A 24,324-nucleotide genomic window follows, 5' to 3' on the forward strand; every position below is an offset into this window, starting at 1 on the left:
TGGGCTTGTCTGGGGTGGTTCTGCCGGTCCTTTGGTCCATTAGGTCAGCAGAGCATTTTGGGTTGTGGTAATAGGGCCCCTTGGCGCGTCACAAAGGGATGCCTGCCTTAATGTCACTACCATGAGTAGAGAGAAGTTGTGGAGAGACCCCAAGCTCTGAGGGGCCCGGGGCCCCTCCCCAAGCCCTGCCTTATGCCCTATCTCTCTTAGAACCTCAGTGACACCCCTCCCCACCCCCACAAACCTCTTAGCCCCTGAGAGAGAACAGGTCCAGCAGAAGCATATCTTCCCCTGACTCCGTCTTCCCTCCCATTCCTGTGACCAGGAGCTGCCTTACAGGCCACATCGGCCCTCGAAAAAAAACATGCTGACCAACATGCAGAAGAACTGTTTATTAGGACAGAAAGCCCCAAAGCCAGAGAAAGAAGGCTGATTCCAGAGAAGTAGCGCCTGCAGGGCTGAGGGTGGAGAGGAAGAAGGAAGCCAGGCGTCTAGGTGCTGAGTCTAGGCGGCAGTGGCAAAGCCCACCCTGTTGTTGCCAATGTCGAAGATGGAATAGTAGGACCTGAGGAAGACGCCCCCGAGGATCCACAGGGACTGGCCACTGCTGGAGGGCAGGTAGGTGGCCTGGACCGCAATGGTGCAAACGCCATTTCCCTGCACAACACGGAAGGGCAGCGCTCATTCCTTGGACTGGGCCCTGCTCAGCCCTGAGCCCCAGGCCAGGAGCGCGAAATGCAGAAATGAGGGAGCCAGGCTTGTGACCCCTGGGGGCTCACAGGCCAGCTGAGCCCCAGAGTAGGAGGGATTTCTGCAATGGATGGAAGCAGGCTGTGGTGACCGTCTGCAGTCTCCTCTCCCCAAGTTCCCACCCACCTCCCTTTTGCTCCCCATCTGGAGGAGGTCAGCCTGCTGGCGAAGCCTTGAAGCCAGACCAATTCAGCTTCCAACTGAGCTTCACCCCGACTAGCTGTTTAGCCTTGCATCTGTTTCTTAACCTCTCTGAACCTTCAAGTTTTCACTTGTAAAATAGAAATTAGCACCCCCTTCCTCAAATGGTCTGACAGTTCAGTGGGATGGTGTAGGCAAAATGCTTCCCATAGGGCTTACCCTAGTGAGTACACAACCCATACCCCAGCGCCTCTCCACACTCATTAGTAATAGTAATCAATAATAGATGGCACTCTTCTGTTTCGCGGCCTCGTGCCAGTACAGGGGTTTGGAACCAGTGAAGGCAGAAAATAAAGCGGGGCTCACGAAGAGCTGGGGGATGGCATGTGGTGAGGAGACCCGGTATCTCGGGCCCCCGGCCCCTCCTCACAGCCGTCGCATCCCTACATACTCACTGTGAAGATGTAGGAGTGGTAGGGCAGGGAGAAATGCACACCACTGATGAGGAACGTCAAGGTGGGCAGGTTCTGGATGTTGTTACAGTCCACGGTAAACTGCAGAGAGGAACAAGGCCCCAGGTGCCGCATCGCCCACCTGAGAGGACCTGCCAACCCCCTCCCCTCAGTGCCCTTGATCCCGCTGGGGCCCTGCTTGGTCCCACAGTCCAGTTAGTTTGATCTTACTCCAAAGCCTGAAAAGTGTTTAGCCCATTACTTTGGAAGGGCTGAAGCTCCAAGGAAATTCTGCCCCAATAGTAGCCACCCATTACCCTCCCAGCTCAAGACCCAGCCCCCAGCCCCAGTTCTCCCAGGCCCCCAACCACCCACCTCCAGGGCTTTGGGACAACTAGGAGCATGGAGGCCAAGAGTGGGGCTATTCCCAGAAGAATCATAAATGCCTCCCAGGGGGCCTCTCTGAAAGAAGGAGGATGCCTATACTAGACACACCTGTCCGTACTGGTCAGCCTGGGCCCCTGTAGCCTGCAGAAGGGCGCTCAGGTACTGCTGGGGTACAGTGAGCGGAGATGTGCCTGTGTCCACAATGGCCTGGCAGCCCTGGGAGCACCAGCCCGTGGCATGGCCACCAATGAGGAACCTGAATGGTGAGGAGATGAATGCCTTCAGCACCTCCAGCTCAGGGAATCTAGGAAGTTGGCTTTCCCGCACCCCCAAGGGACAAACAGCCACAGCCACAGAATTGTGGTATACCTGGAGGTAAGGACTCTGCAGAGGTCCTTCCAACCATCCCCCTGCCTCACACCATTCAGAGTCTTTTCAAAGCCACCTAAATGGCCATGGAACGTTGTTATTTAAAGTTCCAAGGAAGGTTCTAGAAACACTGAAAGCCGGTGTCACTGAACAGTTTAACTATGACCACATTAATTCTCCCCTCCCCAAAACATCATAGTTTCCAATTAGTAAGCACATCGTGTTGAACCACAGGGTTTAGAATGTTTGAGATTCCACACCTACCCCATTTACATTGTGCCCACCTCACCCACTTTTCCAGGCTGAGCTGGGCCTTCAGTCTCCAGCAGAGGATAGCTGTGGCTTTGTGGGGGAAGACTTCAGGGGTCTCCTATGTGTACCTCCTAGCAGTACCTACCTCTGTGTGTGTATGTGTGTGTGTGTGTGTGTGTGTGTGAGAGAGAGAGAGAGAGAGAGAGAGAGAGTCTGTGGGTGCATAACATGAAATGCCTCGAAGCCTGCCAGGTCTTCAAGCTCCAGCACAGACTCACTCCTCAATGCCAATCTGCCAGTAGCGCTCCTGGGTGACGGGGGCCCAGTAGATCGGTCCACTGTGCAGGCTGTGGTCTATCCCTCCAAATATGAGAACTGCTCCATTCTGAGAGCTCATACCTCTGCAGAAGGGAAAGGGAAGGGTGAATCAGGGAAATCGCTATAGAAAAGATTTCCTGTTGAACATTCATCCTCAAAGGGAAATAGAGGTCCTGCCCTGGCTGCAGACTGGGGGTCCCTAAGAGCATGGCTGTGTCTCCCCTCAGACTGGGGTCCGTGAGGGCAGGTCTATGTCTCGCCTCAGACTGGGGTTCCTGAGGGCAAGGCTGTGTCTCCCCTCAGACTGGGGTCCCTGAGGGCAGGTCTATGTCTCGCCTCAGACTGGGGTTCCTGAGGGCAGGGCTGTGTCTCCCCCCTCAGACTGCGGTCCCTGAGGACCAGTCTATGTCTCCCGTCTTCAGACTGGGGCTCCCTGAGGCAGGGCTGTGTCTCCTCCCTCAGACTGGGCCCCCAAGGACAACACTGTGTCTCCCCGTCACACTAGGCCTGCTGAGGGAAGGAGTTGTATCCCCCTTTATCACTGCAGCTCCAAGCTGAGCCCCTCAGAAGTCCCAGTGCCTCTGGTTCCAGAAGCAGGGCCTCAGGGGAAGCTGCTGGCTGTGTGCCCCCCCCCCCCATCCCACACACCCTTCTTCTCTCTCTTCCAGTTCTTGCTACTATTGTCCTATGTCACTGGGAGTCTCACCCTGAGCCCCACTTGTCATTTTTCTGCTGGGACTGGAACGAGGTAGGGCCTTGGCAAAGAGGAGAGAAGTGTATTCCCTGGTCCTTTCAGCCTCCCCTGGGAGCCGAACCTGAGTGTGGAATTGGGCAGAGCTCCTAAGGGCAAAACTCAGAATGAACTGTAATCAGAGGTGAGACTAAATCAGCAGCATTAGGAACAGGGTGACACTGTTGATAGTCAGACTCAGGAGATTAAGGTGAGAGAGTACATGCTGACTATCTCCAGAAGGTGGCTGGCTAACTCTGCAAGAGGAAAGAAAGTCCCCCACAGGCCACTGACTCCGCCCCCACCACCTGGCTCCCAGGCACCCACATGAAGCGGCTGCATGGCTTGTGTTTGCGGTGAGAAAAACACCCTATTATGGGCAAACTATGAACCTTGACCAGAAGACTCCAGGACCTGGAGAGAACAATACATCAAAGGAGATGAAGCAATAGATTGTACACGAAAGAAGTGTCCAGAAGGCAGTGAGCTAACTGCAGGTCTGGGCAGGAGGTAAATCCAAGAGGTATCCAGAACGAGCAGCCTACTCAAAGCTAAGTTCACCCAGAAGAGGGAACGATTCTGAACTGGTGATGAAACGCAAAGTCTGAGTGGGCTGGGGACAGACACAGAGATGAAGGAAAGGATGTGGCTAGGGGGACAGTTGGACAGGAGAGGACAGCCCAGGAGGAAAGTCCTAGACACAGTAGGAGCTGAAGCCAAATGCCTGATGGGAAGCCCCCAACCCCCAAAGCATTGAGCTCACTTGTCTGGGGTCTGGGGAGGATGGGGGGAGTTGCCTGGGAGCTCAGGATCAACCCCCCCCCCCCCCCAAGCAGTATCTTACCTGCCCAGGTAGAAGCTGAAGACCGGGCTGGAGAGGAAGCCAGCCTGCAGCAGGCCCTGCAGAGCCGTGGCGCTCCTACCCTCTGCCAGGGCTGGGTAGGCCAGGCCCATGATGCCATCAAACTTGAACTGGAGGAAATAGGGACTTGGCTCGTGCTCACTAAGGCCAAACTGCTGGTTGGGGACCTGAGCGCTCTGGACCTGGAAGGGACACAGGTGATGGGAGATGATAAGTGGAACTCCACTCACCTCCCCATACCCTCCCCCACAAAGACCCTCGAGGCTCCCTAGTTCACCCCTCCCTCACCCCCGCCCCTTGCCTTCTTTTTTTTTTTTTTTTTAATAAATATGTAATGTATTATTAGCCCCAAGGGTACAGGTCTGTGAATCACCAGGTTTACACACTTCATAGCACTCACCATAGCACATACCCTCCCCAATGTCTATAACCCCACTACCTGCCCCTTGCCTTCTTGATACATCTTGCAAGAGCCAAGTTTTCTCTCAAGTGGCCTTCTCTGGCTGCTGCTGCAGCCCCCCCCACCACCATCTTCTTCCCCCTGACCCCCCTCCCCTGGTTTAAGCTCCTTCACTAAAGGACTAGGTCATCCCCTCCATCAGGGGCACTCAGTGTGGGAAGGGGACGGCATGGAGGGGCACTTGGTGTACTCATCGGCGGGTTTGTACTCAGTAGAGCACTAGGTTTTCTCCGTATTCTCAGGTCAGGCTAAACTCCCATCAGACTCAGGTCTGAGAGCTTCCAGGCCAAGTCAGAGCCCCGGGGACAACTCCCACATCCTGGGGCACAGAGTGGCCTGCAGCCCGGCTCACCCTCAGAGTGTCATAGCCGTAGATGCCACGGAGGCTGCCGCTGCCGTACTGCACGGAGAAGGTCTGCCCGTGGCTGGAGTAAGTCGAGGACGCGTTGGGGTTGAAGCGGGAGTGAGTGGCTACAGCGGAAGGAGAGTTTGGGGAGACAGGCCAGCAGGCGGAGGGCTGCCCCCCCGAGTCCCAGCCTGTGCTCCCATCCCAGGGCCCCAGCATCCCAGGACACATGGTCTCGGGGTTCAGGAAGCACAGGAAGGCCTATGTGAGGGTGGCCAGGCTTGGCCTCAAAGCCCCCTCTGACTTGCAGAATCTTGTGTTGTTCTTTGACCATGACCCTTGGTAGGTAAGTGGCCTAGAATCCTTCTCTGCTTCCCTGCCCCCTCCTTGCAGATCCCCTCCCGAGAAATCACTCATCATCTGTGGGAGCAAATGAACTTCCAGGGGATCCCTGCGTTCCCTCCACCCTCACCCTGTCAAAAACCTGGATGTGACCAGTGAGGGACTCTTTGGATTAGAAGTGTCAGGACCCAAACCCCCAGGCTTTGGCAGGGACCAAGGCAGCGTTAAGGAGAGGAACTTGGCCTGTCTACAAATACGGCTACAAGACAGGGACCAGCTCTTGCATTGTTCTCCCCTGTGTCTAGGAGATACGCGGTGAGAACTTAGTAAGCAGCGGAGTGGAGTGACATGGAAAGACTGTTGTTGACTTTGGTGAGACGGAATGGTGTCGTCTGCAGGGAACAGAATGGAGCAGAGCAGAGTGGGATGATTGGAGCTGGGGGGCAGAGGGCGGACTGGAGCAGGTGAAGGAGCATGTGTTGGTGAGAAGGAAGACAAACAGACCACCCAGACCTAGGGCCAGCCTTGGTCCTGCACATGCCCCTTGACCCTGGCCAAGTACCTGACTCTCAGGATTAAAGCCCCCAGACCCCACCATCCCTTGCCCCTTCCCCCCAAGGCGGTCTGCACCCTCCCTTGCCAACCACTCTCCCTAGCGAGCCCTGCACTTACCACAGGCCTGGCTCTGGCACTGGACCGAGGGCACCCACAGACTGGAGGATCCGGTATCAAAAAGGACCAGAAAGTTCTGCGGTGGGGTCCCAATGGCGATTTCTCCAAGGTATAGACTCTGGGGGGCCATGGGGCAGGCTGTTAGCTCTGGAGGGATACAGAGACCCTCAGGCCCAGCCTCCTCCTTGGACAGAGCCCTTGCTCTACAACCTGCCACAGAGGAAGAGGCCCAAGCCTATCTTCAGTACTTGCCCAGAACACACAGACCCTCAGTGGGGGCTGGCAGGTGTGAGAGAAGGGAGCAGGACGCAGGCGCCAGGTGGGAGGGTACAGAGAGATAGCTTGGCACACCCCTGGGAGTCCGGCCTCAGTCTTTGGCCCCAAGGAGAGGGAACCCCCACGGAGGGTCAGGACTCACATCCAGATAGGCCAGCGGTTCGTAGACCATGCCGAGGTCGCCAACGTGGTACTTCTGGGCAGGGTCATTCTTGTGGGTCCTCAGGAACTCCCCCAGTAAGCCCTTCTCCTTCATGGTTGCACGGATAGGCTCTAATTTCCTCAGGGGGACTCTGAAGAAGGCCTGGCGTCAGGGCAGGGCCCTCCCTACTTCCTACAGCACCTCTGACAGTCCTGGTTCCTCCATCCCTCCCTGCCGTGCCACCTCCAACCGCATCCCTCAGGCCCCAGCCCCCGTGTCCCCTGTGCCTATCACTGTGTCTCTGTGTGTGTCTCCCTCTCGCTCCTGCTCTGGCCCCAGCTCCCTCCGTTTCTCTCTGTCTCTATGTCTCTTTCCCTAGGTCTGTCCCTCTGTTTCTTTCTCCCTCTGCCTCTCTCTTTCCCTCTCCCTCTCTTTAAAGCTCTTCACAGGACTTGTTACACGATTCAGAAAACAAATACCTTCCCCGATGCATGCCCACATCCCATCTCGAGGGTCTACATCCTATCCTGGCCCTTTGCTCTGAGATATCCCATAAATTCCTTCCCTGGAAGGGAAGGAGGACTTTGGCCATTAGCCCTGGCAGGATATGTGCATTGTTTTTATGTAAGCTCTACGTCCAGTGTAGGGCTTGAACTCAGGACCCCAAGATCAAGGGTCACGTGCTCTACCGAGTCATCCAGCTAGGTGGCCCAGGAGATATGCATTTTAAGAAAGATTTCAGAGATAGCAGAGTTCACCCCAGTCCCCTCCGGTGGTGGCCCTCAGGCACCTGGTCCTGGATGACTAAGACACAGCATGGGTATGGGGGACAGCACTAGACTGGGACTCAGAAGAAAGGATCCTGTGTCTGCCCTTGCCTCGAATTGTCTGGCCTGAGGCCAGTCACTGCTCTTCTCCCGACGCAGGCGCAGTAGAAGTTGGCCTGGGTGGTCTGGAGCCCAGAACCACCCTGGAATTGGATGAATTGGATGAATTGGATGATGAAGTCTGCACTTCTGCCCCCCATCTCCCTCGGTTTCTCCTCCTCCAAGACCTGCTTGCTGCCATCGCCTCAGAGGTCTCTGTGGGTCCACCCAGGCTCATTCCGGGCTCCAGAAGTCCTGCTCCTTGCATTTCTTTCCCCACCTGATTCCCCATTCCCTCAAGACCCCGCTTTCGCCCTCCATTCTGCACGGAACCCATTCACGTTGAGCTTTGAAGACTGATGGTTGCTTGGGCTCGCCGCTTCCCCGGAACTTGCGTATCACACACAGGTTTCTTCGAGGAGCCTTGTCTTCAGCAGGTATCGGCATCGGTCCTCATGGGTGAGACGGGCAGCTTTGTGCAGGCCAGGCACCCTCCCAGGTCCTGGGAGCCACGCCTCCTCGCTCCCTTTCTTCTGACGTCTCTGCGGGTGCACGTAACGTTCCTGCTGTCTCTGCTTACATGCCTGTGCCATCTGCTAAATAAATCGTGGGCCTTAAGGGAGTTTTTAGCAAACGTCTGCCTATCCAGAAATCATCGTTCCTTTCTGCGGAAGAAAGCACACCTGCCGTTCAGTGTCTATTTGGACAGCAGTCACCCCGACTCTGTCCCAGGTCCATCTTTTCTCATCAGATGGGGAAGCAGCTGTGCTTTTTCCTTTGCCTGGAAGTGCACCCGCCAGCAGATTAAGTCTTCAGCAAGGCATGTAGCCTGTAGTGAAGGATTATGGGGAACACACCAGGATGCTTTGCTTAAGATAATGAAAAGGAAGCCCAAGAGAGTAAGAAATGAATTAGCCTGCACAATCGCAAAGTGTGTGGCCCCAGCTTTTGCTAACAAAGACAGCATCACTGACACACATTGCTGGGGTGTTTAGCGGATTCAGAGCAGGGAAGGAGAGGGCCACCCAGTCACAGCTGATGAAACCAGACAAACCAGGGACGCCTGGGTGGCTCAGCCGGTTAAGCATTTGCCTTCGGCTCAGGTCGTGATCCTGGGGTCCTGAGATCGAGTCCCACATCGGGCTCCTTGCTTGGCAGGGAGCCTGCTTCTCCCTCTGCCTGCTTCTCCCCCAGCTTGTGCTCTCTCTCACTCTCTCTATCTCCAACAAATAGATAAAATCTTTACAAATAAAAAAGAAAGAAAGAAAGAAAGAAACCAGACCAGTGCCAGAAAGACAAGTCATTCAGTCTAGAGGTTGACCCAATCCCTGACCCTTCAGAAGAATCCACTACCTCAAGCCCCTTGTCTCTGATTATTTCCCCCTTAAAAACCCTCACTTGCAAACCATCAGCGCACTCGGGACTTTTGAGCATTAGCTCCCCACGCTCCCAGGCAGCACCACACCGATTTTGCTTCTTGGCAAAAGCTCTGGGTCACATTTCTTACTGGCTTACAGGGCAGGACAAACTCTCCTTTGGTTCAGTTACAGACATTTCATGAGGGCAAAGCTGTAGCTCATCCGACCTCTGAGTCCCCGGCTTACACCTGTTCAGGAAGCCCTCCCTGTCCCAGCGGAAACTCCGGAGTGGAGCCTGGTAGGGAGGCCACTGGCCAGGTTACCCCTCACAGGGCTCCAGACTCCTGCCCGAACTCCTGCTCCAGCAGCCAGGTCCCAGACTCACTTGATAACTGCCGCCTCTAAGAGCTGGAAGCTGACCAAGGCCACCACCATCCACTCCATGATGCCGGTTCCCAACTGGCCACAGAAGAAGGGCTGCTCCAAGTTGGGCTGTTGCACTAAGTGGATGCCTGAGCTCTCCTTCTGCCTTTATACCCCCAGGTCCCTGCCTCCCGGCCCCAGGCAAAAGCCTGACTTCAATCCCAGGTGCACCTGAGCTCCGCCTATCAGCTGTTTCTGGATGTTTTCCTTCTTTTTTTTTTATTTTTTCCAATTTATTTATTTGAGACAGAAAGAGAGCACACAGGGGAAGAGGGGCAGAGTGGAAGGGGAAGCAGGCTCCGCATGGAGCAGGGGGCCTGACGCAGGGCTCAATTCCAGGACCCTGAGATCATGACTTGGGCTGATGGCAGCCGCTTCACTGACTGAGCCACCCAGACGCCCCTGTGTGTCTTCCTTCTTGAGGGTAGCCACAGAGGACTTTTCATCTTGTGCACTTTTGAATGCAAGCTGTGGGGGCCAAGAAGTGTGAATAATAGGGGTTTCCATTAAGATGCACTGGTGAGGATTTCTTCTTGTCCAGGAATGGAAGCATGATGTGACAGTTCGGGATGAGGGCCAGAGTCAGGTCCATGGAGGGCCACAGGGCCTCCAGAGATGGGTTTCTCAGCCTCCGTACTATTGCCATTTGGGAATGTATGATTCCTTGTCGGGGGGCTGCTCCGTGCTTTTGAGATGTTTAGCGCCATCCCTGGCCTGTACCCAGTGATGCCACCAGCAGTCCAAATGTTGTGAACCAACAACGTCTCCGGACATTGCCCATTGTCCCCTTAGGGGCCCAAATTGTTGAGAATCACTGGTGCGTAGGTGATGCCCTCGGAGGTCTGACTCAAGTCCTGGTTCCCAGCTCCCCCAAACCTTGTGGGAGGCTGATTGGGTGGCTGGGAAATGGGGCCAGTACCTAAGATGCTGGTAATTCCATGGGGGTAGTGAGACGCTGCTGGTGGTGTGATGACGGCTGGAGCCTTAGCCCTGAGGCCAGTGGTGGGGCTGACGTGCCGATGGCTGAGGTCAGAGCTATTTGCAGCAGCTTTGGAGGCTACCCAGTCCAACGGAGTTCAAATTGGACAGTCTGTCATCATAGCTCAGCAGGTGCTCGGGACACACCCGTGATGTAAATCACACTGGCCTCTGGAACAGCTCAGCAACAACAAGAGGCCTGGGGCAGGGGAGGAGGGGAAAGGCCAGACCTTGCCTCTCTTCCTTCTTTTCTCTCTTCTCTAGCCCCACGGAGGCTCTGCCCCTGTCTGTAGTGCTCCTTCCCCCATTACTGTCCTCCAAGCCGCCATGTGCCCCTGTCCTGCCTGTAAGTCTGGTCCACCTTTTGCCTCTCTCTCTCTCTCTCTCTACCCCGCCAGCCCAACTTGCTTCCCAGCTACAAGTTTCTCATTGGCTGAGATGACCAGGAGCTGGCCCAAGGCCCACCAGCCTAGCACAGGAGAGCTCCCCAGTTTGGGGTGAGTGGAAAAAGTTCCCAAGTTCTCCCCATCTCTGCCACCTTGTACCGCACACACAGGGCTCCAAACCCTAGTCAGGCCCTCAAGTCCAGGCAGAGGGCCACAGCCAGGCCTGCAAACACGGATATAATCCAGCCATTGGGGGAGATTTGCCTCTGGCTGCCACCAGGCACTGCCCAGCCAGAGCGCCAGAGCCTCCCCTAGCCCTGTGATGGGGGAGGGAGAGAGGGCACTAGAGGTCTTCCCAGGACTGGCACAGAATGGGATGGACCTGCCTGATGGTGTCTCAAAGCCAAAGCAGCTCCCATTCCTCCTGCAGCCCCCCAGGGACACGCTGGACTCCGGGATGGAAGGCAAGGAGTGAGGGACTGCACTCCATGGAGCAGGGGGTCCACAGATTCTCTCCCATCTAACGCGTCCAAATTCTGCCCATCCTTCAGTGCCTCTCCCAGATCAGGGGATGTGCAGTCTGAAGACACCTTAGATGTCATCCACGGCCACTTCCTACCAAGGACACACAAAAGCTTTTGCACAGCAAAGGAAACAATCAACAAAACTAAAAGGCAGCCTACCGAATGGGAGAAGATATTTGTAAACATCTTATCAGATAGAGGGCTGGTATCCATTGCATCATGAGAAAGTGTGTGGGGCCTGGTATTTCGTTGTTCCATCAGACAACCTTCACAGCCATCCCACAAGTTGGATTATCTTATCCCTATTCTGCACCGGAGGCCATTTCAGCCATCTGTATCTCAAACAGCTGGAACCTGAACTCTGTGTACAGACAGGGAGAAATAGACAGACTGATTATTTCCTCTCTGTTCTATGGACTAACATACTCTCGCTCCCTGGACACAACTCACCTGACTGGCTTACGTGGAAAGTTGGAGTGGGGTGGTGTGGGATGGTGGGGGGCATGTCACACTGCCACCCAGGTGCAGGAAGTGGAAGAATGGGGTAGGATCTCTGGGTCAACTGGAAGCCGGCATGCAAACCCCACTAGGCCCTTCCAGCTTCTCCTCATTCCTGCTTTGCTTCTGTCCCCCACCCCCTCTCCCACTGCACACCGGCTTTCTCCTCATTACTGACCACAGCCAGCTGACTTGCACACTTCCAGAGAAAGAAGGAAATCAGCATTCCCAGACGAATTCCTTGAATCCCCGACCCACTCCCGGACCAGCCAACTGCAGCCCACAGCAGGGCCCTGAGAGAACCAGGAGGCTCCCTTGGGAAGCATTATGAAGGGTGCAGACAGAAGTCCCCAGAAGCAGCGAGGGATGCTTCCAGGCAAATCTCAGAGATGTCCACATACCTGTATTTCTTATGATATATGGACCCTACCGCGAACTCTTCCTCACCCCTCTTTGCACAAATTAAAGAATGGGACGGTCACGGGTGACATGCAATTCCCTTGAGAAGACCAGTGGCCACCACTTGTTGACCCCCTGTCCCCAGCAATACACTTACCCTTTCCCAGCCGAGCTTCCCTGACTGGGAGTGGGGATAACATCAGCCCCCAGGCTTGCAGCAACCATCTAATGAGGCCTGTGATTGTGAAAGTTCTAGCAGGGGCAGGCCCCCAAGACCTCGCAGCTGAGTCGGAGTCTCTCTCTTAATGGATCAGGGCTGGCGGCGGGGCTGAAGAGGAAAAGGGACCTGAGGAGGCACAGACAATGTTCTGTTTCTTGACCGGGGCTCCCCTTACAAGGTCTGTTGAAGTCAGCAGAACTCACGTTCTGCACACCTTTCTGTGTGCGTGTAGTACTTCCAATCATGTTTTATAAAGTCACCATGGGAGCAGGGGGAAGAGAAGAAAGGAGATAGGACACCCGTCCTAGGAGAGCCCCTCCCCCGAAATGAAGAAGGGAGGCGGTCCCTACCAGAGAGTTCCCAACTGATGGGGACCCGGCAGGGTGGTCTGTGATACCACTGTCACCAGCAGGGAAGAAGAAGAGATGCCCTCACAGGAGATAAGGACCAGCATGTATTCTGGGTTGATCATAATACATTTATTTATTTATTTTTCATGACATGAGAGTTTATCATGAAAGTAAATTAAACAAACATACAGTATGGCTAATGGTGGCAAAGGCAATCTGGTAGCTTAAGGCAAGTTTTAATGGAGACGAGTTTAGACAGATGATGCCATGATGTGATTTTTTTAAAATATAGATTATGGAAAAATATCAAATTGTATCAATAACTTAATAAAAGTTTTCAAAGCCTGCACTCGTGGAGAAAAAAGACTCTTGATCTTAACGCTGGCATTAAGACAGAAGCAGCAGTGTGCTAAATGATAGGAAAAGTCGAATATTTATGGAAGGACGACAATATGAACATTTAATAGCATTTCTTATTTTTTTTAAATATTTTATTTATTTGAGAGAAAGACAGTGAGAGAGAACATGAGCGAGGAGAAGGTCAGAGAGAGAAGCAGAGTCCCCGTGGAGCTGGGAGACTGATGCGGGACTCGATCCCGGGACTCCGGGATCATGACCTGAGCCGAAGGCAGTCGTCCAACCAACTGAGCCACCCAGGCGTCCCAATAGCATTTCTTCTTAATTACTGGTGGAAAAAAGCCCCTATCTGGAAGCAATAGAGAAAAATGTATCATCATCATCATGTTATTTTTTTAAAATTACGTGCAGGGATGCCTGGGTGGCTCAGTCAGTTAAGTTTCTGTCTTTGGCTCAGGTCATGATCCCAGGGTCCTGGGATCGAGCCCTGCGTCGGGCCCCCTGCTCAGTGGGGAGTCTGCTTCTCCCTCTGCCTGCCACTCCCCCTGCTTGTGCTCTCTTTCTCTCTCTGATAAATAAATAAATAAATTAATTAAATGCAGAAGTCAAAAACCAAAAAGCTCTGGGGTAAAGTAATCTTAAAATACCATTTCGAGGGCCACTTAAAAGGTGATTACCTCAGGGGAAATGAGGGCCCTGATTATGTAAACACGTTGAGTTCACACCACCAAAAACCAACCAAATTCATTCATAGTCCTTAGTTACACAAGATCAGCACAGTCTCTTATGACGCATTATTGTTTATAACAATTTAAACACACTCTTTACCATGCATGACGATAAATATGTAAAAATATTGACTATAAATAGGTAAAATCAGATATGTAAAAACATATCTGATACAAGAAATGTTTATGAATTAGAAGACCTATACACATTGAAAGTCACTCCCCCCCACAGTCAAGTATATATACATATATATGCATATGTGTATGTGTTTTATTTGATGACCTTACCTACCCAAAGGATACAAACATAGTCATCCAAAGAGCATCTGATCCCCAACGTTTGTAGCAGCAGTGTCCACAATAGGCAAACAATGGAAAGAGCCCAGATGTCCATCAACAGATGAATGTATAAACAAGATGTGGTATACATGTGGTAGATAGACAGAGAGATAGATAGAACTATTACTCAGCCATCAAAAAAATTGAAATCTCAACGTTTGCAAACTGTGGCTGGAACTAGGGGCATTATGCTGAGCAAAATAAGTCAATCAGAGAAAGACAACTATCATATGTGGAATTTAAGAAACAAAACAGAGGATCATAGGGGGAGGGAGAGTAAAATAAAATAAGACAAAATCAGAGAGAGAGAGACAAACCATAAGAGACTCTTAACCGTCGGAAACAAACTGAGGGTTGCTGGAGGGGAGGTGGGGGGATGGGGTAGCTGGGAGATGGCCATTAAGGAGGTCATGTGATGGAATGAGCACTGGGTGTTATACACAACTGATGAGTCACTGAAATCTACCTCTGAAATTAATAATACACTATATGTTACTTAATTGAATTTAAATAAAATAAAATAAAAACATAAATGCAGTGACCTTATTCAGACTTCAGTTCCTTTTCTGAATTGACCACATCAGTTTTTCAAACCCTTTAAAATAATGCCATTCTGTTATGATAAAATACATTTTTGCAAAAATTCAGGAATGTAATAACATTTAATGAATGCAACCATGAAAAATATTTGTAAAGAGGTACCAATGACTTATCACTTTTTCCAGCGCTGTATGCAAAAAAAAGTTGCATTCAGTCTGACAGTGAGTCATTTTTTAAAATAGTCTTATACTACTTCATTTCAAAAGGTTCTATTAATAGTCCTTTTAGAAAATACCGTATGTATAACCTGTGAGTTTTTTCGCAGAATAATTAATGAAGAAAATGTACCCTCTGCACAGATGAACATTTTCTCTCTAATCTTATCACCCAGTATTGTTTTTACAAAAGCAAATATTATAAAATACACTTAAAAGCAGCTACCTTAAATACGATTTTAACACAAATTACTGTGGTAGCTGATTCATCAATATCTCCAGTTGTTTTTTAAAAGTTATTTATTTATTAGAGAGAGAGAGAGCGCACACACGAGTGGGTGGGGGCAGTGCAGAAGCAGAGGGTGAGGGAGAGAGAATCTCAGATTCTGTGCTGAGCATGGAGTCCGACTCAGGGCTCAATCTCACAACCCCGAGATCACGGCCTGAGCCACATTCAAGAGTCGGATGCTTAACCACCTGAGCCACCCAGGCACCCCTTCAATATCTCCAATTTAATATGCTGTTTCATACATGAAGAAGCTCCACTATCCCTTTTGGGTTGACTTTTTTAAAATCCCTGAATAGAACAGAAGGCAACCTTGTACTTTAGGCGTTTTCATAGAGTATTGCCATCTACGGAGAATATCTCTGCACAGACTCATGATCACACAACAGAAAGTAAAACAGATCTGGGACAGACCAGATTTAACACCAGCTGAAAATGTTTATGTTTAAGGAGGAAAGAAAAAGAAGCTGATTAAAAAGGATACAGCAAGGGCTGCCTGGGTGGCTCCATGGGTTAAGCATCTGCCTTCGGCTCAGGGTCCTGGGATCGAGCCCCACATTGGGCTCCCTGCTCGGGGGAGATCCTGCTTTTCCCTCTCACCCCTGCTTGTGCTCTCTGTCAAATAAATAACAAAGTAAATAAAATCTTTAAAAAAAAAAAAAAAAAAAAGGATACTGCAAGAGAGAGTCCAAGATAGCGGAGGAGTAGGAGACCTTAATTTTGTCTGGTCCCAGGAATTCAGCTAGATGGCTGTCAAACCACTCTGAACACCTGCGAACTCAGCCGAAGATAGAAAAAAAGGAAAACAGCAATTCTAAAAGGACATTGCAGCTTTAACAACTATAAACTTTGTGTTAAAAGGCTGTGGCAGGGGCATCTGGGGGACTCAGTCACTTATGCATCTGACTCTTGATTTTGGCTCAAGTCATGATTTCAAGGTATTGAGATGAGCCTCCACCCTGGGCTCCACGCTGGGCCAGGAGCCTGCTTAAGATTCTCTCTCTCCCTCTGCTTGCCACCTGGCACTGAGGTACATGTGTTCTGTCTCTCTCTAAAAAAATAAATAAATAAAAAGTAAAAATAAAAGGCTAGCGTAGACAGCTCCACACCACAAGGTTTCTAGCTTACAAATAATTCAGATGCAATGCCATGGACTACAAAAACTGGGAAACAATTAACTGAACATCGCTACCTAAAATGCAGCTGTGTAACCAACACATCTAAAATTCTAAAAGAACAACTGATCTGGGGCCGGGAGCAGGGGGAAGAAACCCTCTGATGAAAATTTTAATTTATTGACTTGCTTTTAAATGACATAAACTTTTAAATTAAAATGGAGGATGAAATGAGCTTTCCAAGCAGATGATCTCAGCTCACTAAAATCATGCCAACAAGATAAGCCTGCAGAGAAAAAAAATTCAAATTATTAGCTGCATGCATACAAATTTAGAAACACAGGTATTATATTCATACTGCCAAAACCATGGCAGTGTGTGATGCCTTGTTACTAAGGCTGAGGACAAGACCATAGTACCTCCAGTGACCAGAGTTTCTGGTCTTTCAGTGACTCTTTCTGCCAACTAGAAACAATGTATATGCAAAGCTGGGTGGGCACACCTGCTGTGCTGCTACTTAACGAAGGTAAAGGTCATCACGGTCACCTAAACTGGAGCCAGGACTAGGATCTTATGGTTTCCTGACATCCAGTTCCTCCCGATGGGACCTGCTTGGTCTTCTAATCCACACCTCCTTCTCCAAACCTCTTCCAAAGCCTGTTGTGCTAACACATCCGCCAGCGGCGCTCGCTCCTCGTCAGACCCCAGGCAGCCCCTACCATCCAGTCTCTGGAGGTCAGTGCAGTCTTTCCAGATAACAAGACTCCATTCAGAATGGAGGGAGCCTTCCCACATACCTTGCCACATCCTCCCGGCTAGGTGTGTTGTGTTCTCCCTGCCAGCTGGCTAGAAAACCCTGCAGAGACAGACTGGCTCCTGGGGCCACTAAAGTGATTTCCCAGTGGCTGTCAGGGCAGGTGTTCTGGAAGCATGCCTGGAGCTCCTCATGGGGCCTGTTCCCGAAGCTCATGTACTTATTCTCACATTCGCAACTCAGCTTCCTGATAACTCGTGCTTGAGTTCTTGAACTTGGGTCTCTGGTTGGGAACAAGGCATGGCACCCTTCCCACCCTGAGACTGAGCCCTTGGGCTCCAGGCTTGCGGGACACCTGGGTGTCTGCTCCACACTGACCAGCTTGACTACAGTATATTTAGTATAGATGTATCACAAACACATCACACCCATGATTTCACGGACACCGAAGGGTAGGAAGGAAGGGCTCCTAAGAGAGGAGGGTCAGGAAGCAGCACAAATGCAGTCTGAAATCCTTGCCTCTTGGGCACCTGTCCCCTGGGCTGGGTACCTCAGGGAGGGGCAGAGCCTGTAGTTAGTTCCCCGAGGGCCCAGGGCCCCAAGGCTGGGGTCTCTAGGGGTTAGATTTGTCCTCCTCTTTCCCCTGACCTTAACTCCCTGGCAAGGGATAGTCTGCTAGAGATGAAGTCCAGCCAGGAACCCCAGCCTCTCCCCACAACCGCCCAGGCCCTGTCCAGGGATGGTTATGTCCACTGGAGCACACCGTCAGCCATCCCACCCAGTGGGGGCTCCCCATCCATGGCTCAACTTCCTCCCAAACTGACCGGACCCCCTTTTTCTCAAGCCCCAGCCACCTGCCTGTTCCCCAAAGCCAGAGCCCACAGAGCCACTTTATTTGGGGTGTCCTAGTTCTCAGCCCTGAGAAGCTGGATTTGGCTGGAGTTAGTGATAAGTAGGGGCTCTCCAGCTTCTATGAGACCCAAAGAACCAAGGTCATGCCTCCAACCGGAGAGACAGGCAGAGACAGTCTACACAGCTGTGGCCAGCTCCCCTTGTAGTTGCCCATGCCAGACATGGAGTATAGACCCTCAGGAAGGCATCGTCTGGGAACCACAGGGGTCAACTGCTCTCCCAGGGAGGTATCCTGGGCTAGAACCCCAGGAGGAAGGTACTGCACGGACCTGGAGGAAGAGGACTGAGGCGCTCACCAGGCAAGTCTGGCTGGGTTAAGGCAAGAACCTGAGCTCAGAAATCAGAGAAGCCTGGGTTCAAATCCCAACCCATCTCTGGCTAGCTCTGTGATATCGGGCAAATCACTTGACCTCTCTGAGCTTCCGTATCTGCATCCCTTGAAGGCAGAGGGGAGGAGATAATGTGACTCACTGTTGAATTCTGCACCATGAATGTTGAAAAGAGTAGGGAAGAGTGGCTCTGGCAGGCAACATAGCACCTGCAAAGGGCCTGAGGTAGACAGATGACATGATAGAGCCATGAGAGAGAGAGGGGCCTACTGAGGGAAGCAGAGGCTCAACCACCAGAGCTGAGGCCTTCAGGCTTTTTTTGTTTTGTTTTGTTTTTGTACCACGGTTAGAAATGTATTTTACACCATAACCTTACACACATGCATATAAAACATACCGGAAACAAAACCTCCCATACAAAACTTCAGTGCATGGTACATGTGTGCACCTTAGTTTTTCTATTTCCTTTCTTTCTAAAGTGCTGGTTCCAATCAACAAAACTGATTTCTAAAGGGCCAGGAGCTGCAATTTGAGAAACAGTGATGTACATGGCATTGAGCCCATGTACGCACATGCACACGCTCCCAAGCACACACACAGCCTTGTATGCCCAGCTGCCGTTCCACACATAAGCGATTAATCCCAGGTTTTTGGAGAGCAGGGTGGTGTCCCTTCCGTCCTCCATGTCCCTGGTGGAGGAAGTAGAGAGGTTACTCGCTGTGTATTTGTTCATGAGGAGCAGGGTGGAAGGCTGCAGGAGAAGAGGGGCATAGCCCACCACGTTTGGAGGAACCTGAAGAGGACCTACTGCCCACCATGTCTCTTGCTCTGGCTTCAACCCATTCCCTGGGCAATTAGAATGAAGACCCCTCACAGGTAGCAAGTATCAAGTCTCAGCTTTAGAAAAAGCTGAGGGGGGCACCTGGGTGGCTCAGTGTGTTAAAGCCTCTGCCTTCGGCTCAGTTCATGATCCCAGGGTCCTGGGATGGAGCCCTGAGTCGGGCTCTCTGCTCAGCAGGGAGCCTGCTTCCCTTCCTCTCTCTCTGCCTGTCTTTCTGCCTACTTGTGATCTCTGTCTGTCAAATAAATAAATAAAATCTTAAAAAAAAAAAAAAGAGAGAGAGAGAGAGAGAGAAAGAAAAAGCTGAGGGATCATTTGCGGGAGTGAAGGTAGGACCTGGTCTTGGGGCTGTTACCAGGATTTGAAGAGTAAATGCCAAGGAGATTGCTTTGAATACCTTCTGTCTGGACGTGGCTTTGTAGGTGTACTGGCCTTTCCTGTGTGAGTCTCCTATTTCTTCCTAGCAAGGCTTTCAAAAGTAGGGATTGAGGCCTTTCCTATGACACTGGGTCTCCCTGAGGGCTGGGCTGTGTCTCCCCTCTCAGACTGGAGTTCCTGAGGGCAGAGCTGTGTCTCCCCTCAGACTGGGGCTCTGTGAGGGCGGGGCTGTGACTTCTGCCCTCAGATTGGGGCTGACACTCCCCAAAGCTATCCCTATTGATTTCTTGGGTGAATACTCCCTTTTCCAGATTCTGAGGCAGGAGTCTGGATGAACTTCTCCTAAGTCCTTCTCACCATTCACCGTCCACCTTCTTTAGCGAGCTTTCCCCCAACACCTGCTATTACTGTGACCACCATAACAGAGCTAAACTTGGGCTCTGTGCCAAGCACCCACTGAGCCCTGGATGTGCATTTTCTCATTTAACACACAGCATTATGAGGTAAATGTTGTTAGTTTCCCTAAATAGATGAGGAAACAGGTTCAGAGACAGTGAGTAATCTACTCGAGGTCACACATCTTTCAAAGGCCAGACACATGCATCGCATGCTCCCATCTCTGTGAGCCTCCCTTCCTCAAATGAAAGTGTTGGAGAGTTGAGGCTTTGTCAGGACTCAGTCCACATGATCTGGATTCTGAATCCCGGGCCTGCTGTGTCCAGTGTCTTCTTGGGAAACAGAGACCACTAGACCTGTACGATTGTGTGTCATGCCCGTATCCCAAACCTGAAATATCAATATGTTGATCTATTCCTCAGGGTCCTTAGTCCCAGGGGGAAATGAACTCAATAGGAAAGAGGCCAGAATGAACCCATTGGGTCAGAGAGGCAAAGAGCCTCAAAAAACACCTGGAAACCCTTCCCCACCCCCACCCAGCCCTATGCCCAAGGCCCTCCACTCTTCCTATCCAGGCTCCCGTTTCCCTCCAAGCCCTCCCCAGACTTGGGTGCCCGACTCTGCCCAGCCCTGGCAGCACCCAGACAAAGTTAGAGTTGCACTGCATTTCATTCCTTTCCCCAGGTAGTCGAAGTCTCCAGGTTCCCTTCTCCTTGCCTCCACATCCTGGCCTAGCTGCGCTTCTTCTAGGGCCTTCTCACCCAAACAGGAATGGAGCCAGGTAAAGACGGGTAGGTGGAGGGAGGCAACAGAATGACAGAATGACACCCCCAAGGGACCATGCCACCCCAGCTAGAGGGATGGCTAAGGAAACACTCCTGTCACTCAGCAGGCCCCCCGTGGGTTAAGGGGCCCCTCCCCCAACACACACTGCTCATTAACTCAGTCATTATATTAGTAAGCCCTTAAGAATGAGCATAATAACCTCCACCCGCAGCACGAGCCATACTCTCACACACCTGACCTCTGCAGCCGCGCTGCATAGGCCTCCACAGGGCAGTGAGTCAACAAGGTCCGTCCCGACAGAAACTGGGCCCAGAGAGGCTAAGAGAGGGGTTCACCTGGTGAGCAAGGCAAGTGGCAGGGACACTTCCTGTCAACCATAGCAGGCAGAGTACAGCTTCTAGAAGAGCTAGGCTGAAGGCCCCAGGGATGCACCCAAATTCTTGCTCCACGACCCATGGGGAACCCCCTCCTGGACCCTTCTTTCTGATGCTCCCAGTCCCCATCTATGCTCTCCAGTCACCTCTGTGTTCATGGCAAGAGCTGACACCTCTAAATTCCAGGACAGACCAAACAACCAGGAAGAAATGTCACCTGGATGAACAGACCTTGAAGTCCCAAGCCAAGGACTCTAATATCAGATGGGGGTCGGTCGGGGGTCTCGAGAGCTGCAGGTGTTCCTACGGAAAGACCTGGTGTTTTGGGCCAGCTCTAAGGTCCCAAGAGCCAGAAGGGCCAGTGAAGGGAGTGCTAACTTGGGCCGCATTAGCAGAAGCATAAGGTCTAGAACAAGGAAAGAGTTGGGCTGAAGGAAGGGGAGGGTCAAGCCTTGGTAATGCACTCTGTTCTGGACCAAACTAGAGGGGTGGGCAGAAGGATGGATACCTTTCTGGTTATGCCAGAAAGAACCATGTTCTGGTGAAAATATTTGCCATGTACTGAGCACTTACTATGGGCCAGCCACATGGTTCATGCTGGGCAGACATTTCCTTATTTTGATCCTCACAGCGATGTCACAAGAGAGGGACCGTTATTGTTCCTCTATCACTAGTGAGGGAACAGAAGCACAAAGGAGTCCAGTGTGAGTAAGTGGAGATGCCAAGTTTCAAAGTTCAGCACCCTTGGCAGCGGGACCAGATGGCCATGTGTGGGTCTGCGAACAGAATTAGGCCCTAATGAGGGGAATTTAGGGACATTATAACACTGACGGGAGGGAGGACTTCTGAGATAGCCATCTCCCCTTCCCGGGAAGCATGTGAGCAAAAACCTGATAGACATCTCCAAGAATCCTGTCAAAAGGATCCCTGGATGGCTCTTAGCTCAGCTGAGCCACGAAATTCCATCCTGGGCTCTGATTCTGCAGATAGAGAGCCCCAGGGCCTCCACATAGGCCCTCCACCCCTGCTACAGCTCTCCCTTCCCTTCTGCCTCCTTTCCGGAGTCTGGGGATCCCTCACTATAAAACTCCCTTCTCCAGGGAGTATGACTCCCCTTTAAGGAATTGCTCAGAGAGCTCCCCAGAGCTCAGAGCCCTGACCTAACCTAAGCCAGCCTCCTGTGAGGACCCAGACACACGTCAGGGGTGGGTGGCAGGGCTGGGCAGGGTCCGGCTGATTCCTGCATAGCCATCCACAGAATGGGAGCCATTCCCAGGCCTAGGGGAGGAAAGGGGGGCAGACCTGAATGTTCATCAATGGACGAATGGAGGGGCCCTGGGTGGCTCAGTCGGTTAAGCATCTGCCTTCGGCTCAGGTCATGATCCCAGGGTCCTGGGATTGAGTCCCATGATGTCGGGCTCCCTGCTCTGCGGGGAGCCTGCTTCTCCCTCTCCCTCTGCCTGCCATTCCCCCCTGCTTGTGTTCTTGCTCTCTCTGTCAAAGAAATAAATAAAATCTTAAAAAAAAAAAAAAAAAGTAGGGGCGCCTGGGTGGCTCAGTGGTTTGGGCTGCTGCCTTCGGCTCGGGTCATGATCTCAGGGTCCTGGGATCGAGCCCCGCATCGGGCTCTCTGCTCCGCAGGGAGCCTGCTTCCCTCTCTCTCTCTCTCTCTCTCTCTGCCTGCCTCTCTGCCTACTTGTGATCTCTGTCTGTCAAATAAATAAATAAAATCTTTAAAAAAAAAAAAAGTAAAAATGAAAAAGTGAATAAACCAACAAAAAAGCAGAATGACACTTATAAATACAGAGAACACATGGATGGTTGAGAGAGGGGAGCGGTGGGGGGTCAGACAAAAGGGGAGAAGGGGAGTGGGAGGTAGAGATTTCCAGCTATGGGATGAGTGAGTCACAGGAGTACAGGGTGTAGCATCGGGATACATTCGATGATCTTATAAGAGCAACTGACGGGACAGGTGGAAGTGACCCTCATAAGCAGAGAGCACCATGTATACACTTGTCACCTCACTGGGTTGTACACCGAAAATGAAGGTAACGCGTGCATCAACTATACTCAAAAAAAAAAAGTAAACAACTAAGTCAAGGGGGCGGGTCAGGGTGTGTGGGGGGCCAGGCGCCTGGCAGGCTCCAGGGGGAGTACGTTCTCCTGTTGACCAGGCAAGGCGCTGGCTGGGATTCCCGAGGAGAAGCAATGGACATGCGGCCTCTGCCGGCCCTCCTACAGCCCCTGCCTTCCAGGCCACAGCACCCAACACAGTCTTTCTGCAGCCCACCTGAGGGAACAAAGCCCCCGCAGACCAGGTGGGGGCATGAAAAGACACACGCCTGGCACGAAGCCCCAGCTCAAGCCGCTAATTACCTTTGTGGCCCAAAGCAAGTCACTTTACCTCTTGGCCTGTTTCCTTCTCTGCACGGCGGTGATAACAATCCAGCCTGGCCAGCCTGTGAGAGATAAATGGTCTACAGGGCCCTCTGGAGAGTCGACTATGTTTATACCATTGTAGAGTGGTGTTATTACCCAGGGGTGGGCTTGGGGAGGGCCCCTCCTGGTCTGACCTGAAATGTCACTCCTGGACAGGATGCTGGCTCCAGTCCTTTCCTGAGGGCAACCCAGGGGTTGGGGAGGGCCTGTTTCTAAAGAAGGGAACTGAGCACTCAGCAAACATTCACTGATGTTGATGATGATCTTTGAAATGATTGCATCAGGACGCCACACCCGGACATCAGCGGAGCAGGCTCCCCCACCCCTCAGGAGTGGTGGTCGCCCTCCTGGGCATCACTCCCAGCCTCTACTTTCCACCTGGAAAGCTGTCCTCTCACACTCCACCCGTCCCGCCAGAGGAAAATTCCTGCCCTCGACCTCATGGGGCGGAGGCGATGACCTGGGGAGGGGAGCAGGAAGGCTGGCTGCCACGCTGGGCTGGGAGCCAAGTCCTGGGCTAAGTCCTCTGGACCCCCAGGCTCCACAAACACATGCACAGAAGCCAATGTGACTTGGTCTGGGTCTACCCCAGAGGAGGAGGCTAGCTGCCCCTGGCACCAGTCAGCAGGGGTGCAGCAGGAGGCCTGGGAACTCAGGGACTGAGGAGCAGTGACTTCCCATGGTATTCCCCTGTGGAACAGCTGGCTTCACACAGCTGGCCTGCTGTCTCCTTCCCAGCATGGTATCATGTTCATCATCTCACTGGTGTCTTCTCACAACTAGCACCATGTTTTCCAGGTGCCAAGGCCCACTAGGGGTGACCAGTTGCTCCAGAGAGCAGAGAACATAGCCCAATCAGAACCCCAGCCCGGCCTCCTGCCGCAAGCATGCCCTCCCCAATAGCAGCGTCCGTCACGAGGAGCCAGAGCAGACCCGCAAGTCGCTGGTACAGTCATTCCTCCCCCCATCTTGGCCCTCCTGTTTGGAGAGACCAGCTGTCTTGACAAGGGACCCCCAAAGGAGGAGCAGAACTA

The 24,324-nt window shown here is 52.1% G+C and overlaps 1 protein-coding gene and 1 pseudogene across 3 annotated transcripts; both read right to left on the reverse strand.

The window, feature by feature from the left end:
- Positions 1 to 383: 383 nt before the first annotated feature.
- On the reverse strand, positions 384 to 23,313 carry PGC (progastricsin). 3 transcript variants are annotated; one of them, XM_032339918.1, is made up of 9 exons: positions 23,256 to 23,311; positions 6,500 to 6,650; positions 6,082 to 6,199; positions 5,074 to 5,192; positions 4,244 to 4,443; positions 2,630 to 2,752; positions 1,839 to 1,986; positions 1,347 to 1,445; positions 384 to 657 (listed from the first exon to the last, which is right to left on the reverse strand). In XM_032339918.1, the coding sequence occupies exons 2-9, from the start codon at positions 6,611 to 6,613 to the stop codon at positions 505 to 507; spliced, it is 1,074 nt and encodes a 357-aa protein (XP_032195809.1). In that variant the 5' UTR covers positions 6,614 to 6,650; positions 23,256 to 23,311; the 3' UTR covers positions 384 to 504. The 3 variants fall into 3 exon arrangements, with proteins under 3 accessions (XP_032195809.1, XP_032195811.1, XP_032195810.1); XM_032339920.1 differs by lacking the exon at positions 23,256 to 23,311 and adding an exon at positions 9,109 to 9,167; XM_032339919.1 differs by lacking the exon at positions 6,500 to 6,650 and having other exon boundaries at positions 6,082 to 6,228; positions 23,256 to 23,313.
- LOC116589354 lies at positions 16,525 to 18,761 on the reverse strand (annotated as a pseudogene).
- Positions 23,314 to 24,324: the final 1,011 nt, after the last annotated feature.

The sequence above is a fragment of the Mustela erminea genome, chromosome 4 (assembly GCF_009829155.1).
Source record: "Mustela erminea isolate mMusErm1 chromosome 4, mMusErm1.Pri, whole genome shotgun sequence".
Taxonomy (NCBI): domain Eukaryota; kingdom Metazoa; phylum Chordata; class Mammalia; order Carnivora; family Mustelidae; genus Mustela; species Mustela erminea.